Source organism: Peromyscus californicus, unplaced genomic scaffold (assembly GCF_007827085.1).
Source record: "Peromyscus californicus insignis strain IS unplaced genomic scaffold, ASM782708v3 Scaffold_16__1_contigs__length_79575227, whole genome shotgun sequence".
NCBI classification, from domain to species: domain Eukaryota; kingdom Metazoa; phylum Chordata; class Mammalia; order Rodentia; family Cricetidae; genus Peromyscus; species Peromyscus californicus.
In genome coordinates, this window is record NW_026294458.1 from 76672203 (window position 1) to 76682474 (window position 10272).

General features: G+C 45.2%; 1 protein-coding gene across 1 annotated transcript in view; it reads right to left on the reverse strand.

Moving 5' to 3' along the window:
* Nucleotides 1–122, reverse strand: part of Erg (ETS transcription factor ERG) — a 99655-nt gene extending 99533 nt beyond the window's left edge. The window contains exon 1 of the mRNA XM_052741289.1: nucleotides 5–122. Coding sequence (XP_052597249.1) covers nucleotides 5–22 — 18 coding nt within the window. The 5' untranslated portion in view covers nucleotides 23–122. The remainder of the gene's footprint in view (nucleotides 1–4) is intronic.
* Nucleotides 123–10272: the final 10150 nt, after the last annotated feature.

Below are 10272 nucleotides of genomic sequence, written 5' to 3' on the forward strand. Positions count from 1 at the left end.
TTACCTTAATAGTGCTGGCCATAATGCAATCAAGTTTATTGATCGTTAATAAATGTTAATAATAATTATTGCTTCTCTCTGACCAGAAAGTAGTTTTGATGAGGTTGTTTGAGCGGATGAGATTGTGCTAAGTCTGGGAAATGAAGTCAGCCAATGGCAGGAAGAGGTTTCTATTGGTCCTGGCTGCCCAGCCCAAAGAAACAGGATATTTGGGAGTGGAGAGATAAGAGACCCTGAAAACAATGTTGTTTTTCTTGATGATATGCAGCCAGGAGATTTTTTTTTTAATTAAAAAAAAAAAAAGGCATCAATTGGCTGGGGCTGGGACTGTCACAGCAGGTGTGACCTGTGTGACTCTGGGTGACAGGCTGCACCAGACCAAAGCAGGATACAGATGTGATGGGCTCTGCATGGCCACACAGGGGAGATTAGAAGGCACCTCACAGCCTGGGTGCCAGCACCTCACAGCCCCCTCCTCCCCAGGAATGCCACCAGCCAGCTAGGACCTATTCCATGTTACTGCACGGTCATGTTTAGTAAGGACAATTTGCTGGCCGGCTATCAAAAAGCCTCTATCAATTCAATGTCTCCACAGAATATTCCAGAACTGCTTCAAGAATTCTCTTTCCAAACACAGGAAGGCATTATTATTTGCTCCCTGAGAAATAAAGAGTTGAAAATGCAGGTGTTGGAATCAAGGTAACCAAGAAAACTAAAGAAAAAAAAATAGACACATATCAAAATCTTATTTTCAAACACTATTTAAGGGGCTGGGAGATAGTTCAGTCAGTAAAGTGTTTCCTGTGCAAGCTTGAGGACCTGAGTTCCATCCCCAAGACCCATGGGAAGGAAGCTGGGTGCAGTGCTACGCACCTTCAATTCTAACATGGGGAATTGGAGACAAGGGATCCCTGTAGCTCACTGGCCAGCCAGTCTATGCCAATCAGCTGGTTCCAGACCAGCACCTGAGGAATAACGTCCAGGGCTGACTGTCGGCCTCCACATGCACACTCACCTGAGCAAACATATGTGCCTATATATAGGCATATACACTACATATGCTTACACACACACACACACACACACACACACACACACACACACACAAACTAGTTTCTACATTCTAGGACATATGCCTTGCTGATGGACACCCGTGCTGCTGACCACAGATTCCAACAGAACTCTGAGTTACCTGAGAAGTTCTTTGTAAGTGCATAAAACCCAAGCTGCAGGTTCAGGGCCACAGTTCTCCTTCCCCTGAAGGAGGTAGAGCTGACACAGGCCTGAACATTCCTTAGAGGGTTTCAGGCCTTTAATTACTCATTTTCAGGAAATTACTTGTTCTGTGGAAGAAACAAAAGTTTGCTTTGAATTGAACCACGTGAAAGTTGGGCCAGCAGAGAGCATGGTCTCACGGGGACCCAAGGAACACAATGGACCAGAACCTGAGTCACAGACAATTCTTGGTTACTGGGGTAGACAGGCAGTGAACTGAATTCATTCAGACTTTGGGCCAGCTCTGCCCAGATTCGACACACTAGCCCGTTTCTCTTGTTTGCTCCCTCGTCCCCCTCCATCCTTGTGTGAAAAGACACAAAAAGAAGGAGAAAGAAAAGATTAGGAGGAAGAAGAGGGGGATGGAGCCCAGTGGTCCGACACCGGCCTAGCATGTGCAGGAACTTTGGGCTCAAACTCCAACAGTGCAAAAAGACAGGGAGAGGGAAGGAGAGGGGAAGGGGAGAAGGAAAAGGAGGAGGAAGAGAAAAGGAGGTGGGACCAGGAGGAGGGAAGTAAAGGCAAGAAAGAAAAATATGTAAGAACACTAATTCCGGTATAATTCTAGTAAAAAGTCTTGGAGACTGATGGGTTCTCAGCACCTACATTTTGAGGGAACGTTGATTTCCGGCTCTTTTTATCTCTGAACAATGAGTAAGATGGCAGTCTGACTAAAACTGTGTTTCCCCTAAAATTCTCAAAGCTCTGAGCTGTTTCATCCCGGCAGCTTCCCACAAGTGCTGAGAAAAAGAAATAAACTAAGGATGCCGGGTGCTCTCCATGTCCCTGGGTGACTTTTTCCTCTCCTGTGAAGCAGCCCTCTGAAATGTCCACTGCTTCCTTCAGTAAGAGGGAAGGCCCAGCGTGTGGACCTACCGTGTGGGGGCTCTTAAAGGGCTGACCTCTTTGCAGTAAAATAACCATAGACGGTCTTGCCTCCTGGACCCACCGGGCGACAAGGCACGCGACTGTGTCCTGTGGCAGGGCAGCAGGATCCTCACGAGGTCTAACCGCCCCCACGGCCTGCCCAGGACACTATGGTGCTCGTCTAATCCAAGCCAAATTGTCACGAGAAAATTTTTTAACTTTGACTTTGAAATGATTTCAACCTTACAGGAAAAATCACAATACAGAGAGACCTCCTCACACACGTCAGTCTTCCATAATTTCCACCATTTGCCCACCTCTCCATTATTTGTGCACAATACATATACCCTTTATTAGTTGATAAAATACTATTTTATTAGAGACTGAATTCTTTGCTTGGACAATTGTAAAAGAAACCAGCCACTATAATTATTTGATCTAATTTCTAAAGATTCTACCTGTACCTCTCACTGGGCCTAATTTTGAACTTCAAAAAAATTTCTAAACAGTGATCAGACAGCATAATAATTTGGGGATCGGAGTTAAAAAACTTGCCTCATTTTAAACGGCAACTCCTTCTGTTTAAAAATCCCTCATTTCTAGTGACAAAATGCTTAGCTGATTTTTAACCTTCAAAGAGAGTAATTCTTGATGCCAAGAACAGCAAAACTGCCTTCAAGCTGGGTCATCCCAGAATATTGACTGCAAGGGCTTTTCCCATAAACATATTTGACTATTGGTAGCATAAAGAGCACCTATTATTAGAACACCCTGGTGCCACTTCCAAACCTTATCCTGGGAGTTGTTTGAGATGGGGGAAGCTTACTTCATCTGTCCCTGACCCTGTGTCTGAGCCCTCCTGTGGCCTCGGCTCCTAGCCACCCATCAGTTGCAGAACTGGCTGCCTTTCCCCCAAGATGTTACATTGAGGGACGCTATCGCCGGACAGTTCTAGTTAGAGAGCAATCTGACAGTTGCTGGGGGTCACCCCAACATATGTCTGGCAGGGCTAGGTCCCTTTTCTCCCTCCTTAAAACACAGGAACACTCTGTGGGACCAGTAGGTCCCACAGCAGTCACGGACAGCAAAACCTATGAACGGATGGTACAGTCTGTTTTTCAGTTCTCCACCACGAGTCAGGCCATCACTCACAAAGTCAGTTCCCTCTGATGACTGTGTTCACAGCTTGCTCCAAAGCAAAAAGGAAATCGTGTAAAACACAAAACTGCACAAACGCACCATCACAACAAAGAAACTCTATCATTTATTTGTCCCATGCCTCTGATTCTGTGATGGTCTTGGCCTTGTTACCTCATTAACTACGTGCAATATGTGGGTCAGCACGTCATAGAGCACTCTGGCTGAGGACAGCAGAGCTCTGCAAATGAAACACGACCACAGCAAAAGAATAACGGAACACCTTGTAACAGGGAGCCCAACAGCAGAATCATGGCCTCTGTATTCATCATCCCCGTCAGGCATCTATAAAATGGCATATCCATCATCATCAAAAATATGGCAGGAACGGGGTGGGGAGGTGGCTTGGTGGGTAACAGCACTGATGCTCAAGCGTGAGAACCTGAGTTCTGATCCCCAACACGCACATGAGAAGCAGGGCACGGCCTTGGCCACCTGTAAGTCAGCACTGAGGATTTGCTACAGCTCACAGAAAAACCGTTCTAGGTTCAAGGAGAGACTCTGTCTCAAGGGAATAAAGTACAGAACACTAGAAGAGGATTCCGCCACACATGTGTATAAGCACACACACAGATACTGTAGGAAAATTATGTAGTGTATGAATACTTACTGATATGGAAAAGTGCTGCCTGGTAAATTAAAAATCACCATGTAAAATTTTCACAGATGTATTTTGTTCTAAAGGGGAAGACGAAAACAGAGAGATTGGCAAGCTTGGCATCCCAACACCAACACAGAAAATCTTTGTTTGACTCCTTTTCCCATCTTCTTTCTTTCACTTACATCTTCAAAACCCTTGAAACGGGCATTGCTAAATGTTTATATTAAAGGTGGGTAAGTAACATGCAACTCACTGTTTTGCAGATACCTGAGGGATGCAAGCATGTCCTGTGTACAGACCACACATGCTTCTGGTTGTCAGACCCTTCGTGCATTCATATCAAAACATGAAACTTCGCTGGGGCTGGAGAGATGGTTCAGTAGCTGAGAGCACCTGCTGCTCCTGCAGAGGACCTGAGTTTGGTTCCCAACACCCACGTCAGGTGGCTCACAACTGCCTGTAACTCCAGCTCCAAGAACCTGACATCTCCTGGGCCTCCTTAGGCACCTGCATACATAACACACTCTCACATAGTACATACACGCGCACACACACACACACACACACACACACACACACACACACACACACCACGAGCATTTCTTTTTAAATGTCTATACACAAAAAAATCATTCTTTTTAAAAATTTAATTTTAGCAAAAAATCCAGAAGACACCTTTATGTGTTATGGTGGCCATCCATCCAACAGTTCATCCTGATGGCATTAGTGACACACATTTTCTCCCACCAGAAACTCCAGTCGGCACTACAAAGCCAGGATGATGGGGCTCTGACCCACCACTGATCTTGGCATTCAGGAAGCCCATGTCAAATCACACCACACACACACACACACACACACACACACACACACACGCACGCAAAAAAAACAACAACAGGCTTTTTAAGGACAAAACAAATGCTGTACATTGTTCCTCGGATGACACATGAATCTTAAAATGCATACTGTTTGGATTATTCACAAGAACCCTGCAAGAAGGATGTCCCAAGGATTTTTGCCAGGGACGTGCCTGAGATTAGAGATAAGAATCGGCCATCTGGAGCTGTCCCCACAATGGAAAACTCCACTGCGCTGTGGAACTTTCCCATCTACATCAGTGAGAGGGTTTGCCTGAGAACAGGGCGGGGTGTTAAGGTGCTGTCAGAATCAAGGTCTTGTCTCCCAGTCATCGCTGGCTGAAGACTCTTTCTATTTACAGTATGCGGCATGCTTAGGGTTTTTTTTTTTTTTACCTTGTTAGGCAAAGCCCTATGTGTGTGTGTGTGTGTGTGTGTGTGTGTGTGTGTGTGTGTGTGTGTGTGCACTGAGTGTATGTATGTGTGTGAATGTCCAAGTATTTGTGTGTACGTGTATGTATACATCTATGTGTGAGTGTAGAAATCTATGCATGTGTCTAAGTATATGTGTGTATTTATATGTGTGTATATGTGTTTGCCTGTGTGTTTATGTGTGCATGAGTATGTGCATGTGTGTGTGAGTGTCTATAAATGTGTCTATGTTTGTACTCACCATACCCTACAGCAGGTCATTAAGAAACAATCAAATTACCATGTAAGAAACTATTGCTTAACACTCTCTGAGTGGTTAATACAGTCTTCAGCCTCTCCGTCGATTTGAACTAATTTAAAGTGAGGAAATTGTTATCACATACTAAATCCTCAACTTTCAACACCCATGCTGCAATTTCCTTCACTGGTGAGGGGGGCATCGGTCCGGCTCTGTGGGTTCAAATGAAGCAACAATTCCCATAAGCATGACTTCCTCAGCATCCAGCATAGTCTCAAGTTTGTGCAAAACTCGCTTGTCCTCATCCCTGAATGCCTGGGATGTTAACACCATTTTCATGGACCCTAAATCTGTTCATGTATTACTCGTGCTTTTTAAAAAAGAAAAAGGCATAATTATGCTGACACAATTGTTTAGCTGAAAGCAACTTTTAAATTTCCTGATTGCATTACCATGTCTCGAACACAATGCACCTCAAGGTTCTTCGACATACAACTGAGTGCATATGGGCACAGATGTTACTTGGAGACATTGTTTTGCTACCGGTCAAACTGGAGGCTTGGTCTACCCAAAAGAAACACTGTCAGAGGGTACACAAAGGCATTCTGCCATACTGGTGGGGACTGTGACACAGCTCCACCCTCATCAGAATCAGTCTTCCATCACAGGACCGTCCTTGTCAGTACCCTTTGCCCTGCCCTGACATCATCTTAGGCTACTGAGACTTTGATTTTTATCACCATCAGCATCTTAGATGATAATTGAAAGTGTATTTGCCTTATCAGATGCCAGACATCATCATTTATAGATCTGTAATTACTTTGTAAACTGTTTTTTTTCGGGATCAAGGAAATGGCTTTGTGAGTAAAGGCACCGGCTCAGCAAGCCTGGCAGGCTGAGTCCCCAGAACCCAAGTAAAGGTGGGAAGAGAGAATCCAAAACACAAATTTGTCCCCTGACCTCCACAAGTACACGCACATGTCCCCAAACACTCCTCTATTCCTACCCCCATACACAAATAAATGAAAGTTTAAGAATTAAATTATCTTTATAACAAAAAGTAGAGACAATATCTTAAAGAATGGCAATGGGTGTCATAACACTGACACTCAGTCATGGAGATCTGTAGAGACATCTACGTCCAAGAGCTGCTCCTCCTGGTTGCTTTTCTAAGACTGAAACAGCCTGGCTTTATTTTGACATCACTTAACATGGTTCATTGTTTACTAATGTACTTCTATCACAGATGGAATTAGAAATGAAGCCAACACAAAAAAACTAATGGATTCATTGACATTTTCTCAAGTCTCACCGAGCGATCCACAGACTTAAGGAAACCAGAGGTCAGGTTTGGAGTCAAGGGCACAGAACAGTCAGAGTCGGTTCCACTGCAAATACTGCTGCACATCCCTAGGCTACACCCGACCTTTCTGGGTTGTGCCCTCCCCATTGTGTTACATCATCTCCCACAGCACAAAGGTAAAGTCTCACGATGCACTTGAAATCTACTTGGCCATTTCTCTTCCAGATGACCCAGGTGAAAATCTGTTACTGTGGCAGGGCCTCTTGGTGAAACTCGGGGCTTGGAGATAAACCTAGATTGGCTGGCTAAGTCTCAGGGGTCCTCCTGTCCCCTCCCACCCTACCACACAGGGTATGGACACTGCCATGGCTGGCTTTTAATGTAAATGCTGTGAACTGAAACTCAGGTCCCCATGAGACATCTTTACCCACTAAGCCATCTTCCCAGACCCTTTCTGATAGACCAGAAATGGGAATCTAAGAGAAAAGCCATGCTTTTCTCCCGTAGATAATAGTCTGCCTTCGTGTATAGTTGCAAAAGTAGATCCGCCTGGAGAGCTGCAGGAAACAGCCACCTACTGCCCCCAGAGAGAGGCACAGCTTGGTCCAAGCTCCCTAGAAGCGGGAGCCTCGGAGCAGGCGTCCCCTTGAACTGCTGGAATCTTTGACACTAGAGGGCACTACATGTCCCTCTAAAAGGCCAGAAGAGAGCAAACCAATATGCCTAGGGCTTGCCTTGAAATTCCTGGGATTGTTGTTATTATCCCACAAAGCTGTCTTGGTTTTATTCACCAACAAGAAAACCCAACATTCATAAAGTTTAAGAAAGAAAAATCTTGAATTGCACATCATTTATAGAACAAAAGGAAATAAATTTGAGCAGCAGGCACCCATGTCCATCTGCCTGCAACAGTCTGGACCCTGGGCCCTGTATGTCTTCTCTACAGCGCTGTGGGAAGTCTGAGCCCTGGATGAGTCTATTTCACAACAATGCAGATGTGGCCTTGATTAGAGCTGGACCAAATCCACAACGTATTACAGTGTCTGTTGCCTGTGCCTGAGACGCTCATCTTATCTCCAAACTCAGACAGTTCTTTGCACAGCTGAAAAATGCGAAAGAATAAGAATTATATCATAACATTTTCAGTGTAAAAGGAAGATGTAATTTGCTACATGTATTTTTTAAAAACGGCACTATGATCTTGTGGGTTATGCTTACAACATAGCCTCTATAAAATGCAATTACACACACACACACACACACACACACACACACACACACACACACACATATAATTAGAGAGAGTGAGTGAGTATAAGCATAATCCAGACATGGTGGTTCAGACCTATAACCCCAGCACTCAGGAAAATTATGAGTTTAAGGTCAGCCTTAGCTATATTGTAAGTTTGAGGTCAACCTAGGTTCCACGATATCCTGTTTCAGATTGTAAAACAAAACAAACAAAAAGTTTCATGAGCAACTAAATGTGGTAGTTTTCCTGAAAATAATGGTAATGTGCAATCCCACTGACTCTGAGATCAGCAAAATACTAAACGTATACATGAGGTCCTCGGCAGTGTCCTCCAAACCCAGAGTGACCTCTGCAGCTTACCCTGTCTTTCTTTGTGCTTAAAATAACTGGAGTATTTCTGTTTCTGTTTCTGCTTGGATTTATATACCAAGGGCTGGTGAGGTCAGTGGGTGAGGGCTGTTTGTCTGGCTCTAGGCTGTGGGTGGAATGAGTGTGGACAAGCTCTGACCAGCAGCTAAGAGGCCTGGGTGCAGGTCTCACTGTGTGTTTTCCACGCCACCAGCCAGCAGAGCCCAGGGATGCTTTCACTAGTCAGAGCGGGGTAGCTATAGGGTTCCATTCCCTCTTCTGTTACTGTTACAGGGAAACAGATATGGCTTGTGAGTATGAACAGCATCACAGGGTAGAGAAGACATGGTCACTGCCACTGAGTGTCATAGAAGAACTACAGCCAGCAAGAGGCAGCACCAGCAGCTCAGGATTCCCACAGCTTAGGCAGAGGCTGAGAAAAGAGAGCCCAGAGCTACCTTCCACCTCCACAGAGGAGGGTTGTACAGACATGCTGGAGAGATGGACCTTCAAGCCAGTCCCAGAACAAGAGCTGGAAACCGTGTCCCCATCCCAGAGGCTGTGGCTCAGCCCTTATATACTCAGTGACTCCAAACTATTATTTAGTTCACGCATGCCAGTTTTCTCGCGCATATCAATGGATGTATCTGCAGGTCTATTCAAAGCAGGAGTCTGCCACTGTGCCTCCCTCCCATCCCCCACTGAGTCTCAATGCTATACCCTGATAACTGTCAAAAAGCATGTCCTGAATGGATGAACTCGTGATTGACTCAAACATGCACAGAGATCTCAGGAGCATGAGGAAGGGCAATATGACAACCAGTGTCTAACTAGTCAGGACAGGCTGCTCAAGAACACGGGTTTGACAGGAGCGTGGGCCCCATGGTCTGGGTCAGAGGAAGGCTTGGCAAGGCCAGACACGCTTCACCCTTCAGATGCTGTGGCTCATTTGTGGCCAAGAACGGCTCTGGTTACTCTCCTCCCTCACTTCTGTACAGAGCTTGCCCAGTGCCTTTACCATTTGTCTGGCTTCAAGCTGAGCATACCCTATGCTAAGATTTTCACCAGAAAATAAGAGGACATCTGGAATTTAGTGGTGACTCACTCATACTCTTCCCTACACACACACACATACATACACACACACACACACACACACACACACACACACACACACACACCAGAAACAGAGAGGCCTCCTGCTCCATCACACCCAACACAACTTTCTTTTTCCTCTGAAGCATTCAATTGCAGATCTCCAGATGCCTGGTCACTCTGAGGGGGCTTTTTGAGCAACTGCTCTAAGCAAAGCATTTAGAAGTGAGAATTTTTTTTTATGGACTCTGTGAGGGCTTCCAATTCTCTATCACATGAGGTCCACTTCTCAGTGTCCAAACGACACTCAGCTGCAAGTAGACACACAGGATGCATGACATACACATGTACACAGCCCCCTACTTCTTCTGTTTTATGTGTACCATGATGAGCTTATGGTAGATTCATCTGGATTTCTATGGAAAATCATCACACCCATCATGCACTGCTTAGCATTTGCAACTTTTCCAAAGTAAGTTGCCCTAAATGCATGTTCAGCTGCAATGGTTTGGTATCAGGGCTGGTTTCACATGTCCAAGAGCATGGTGCACACATTGCCTTTCTAGGCACTTACCATATCACCACTGCAACTGCATTTCCTAAGATGGTCCAACACAACTGTCCACCCCCAACCATTCTGGGATCTGGCATTGATTCTGCTCCGTTAAATGGTGCGGGCCAGGTACCCAGCCCTCACATCTGGATTGGTTCATGTCTATGACAGAGGTTCAGTTACCAGTCTCCCAAAGCTACCTCTGTCTGTTTCCTTGGTAACAGCCATTCATTAACTCCATAGCTGGAAACATA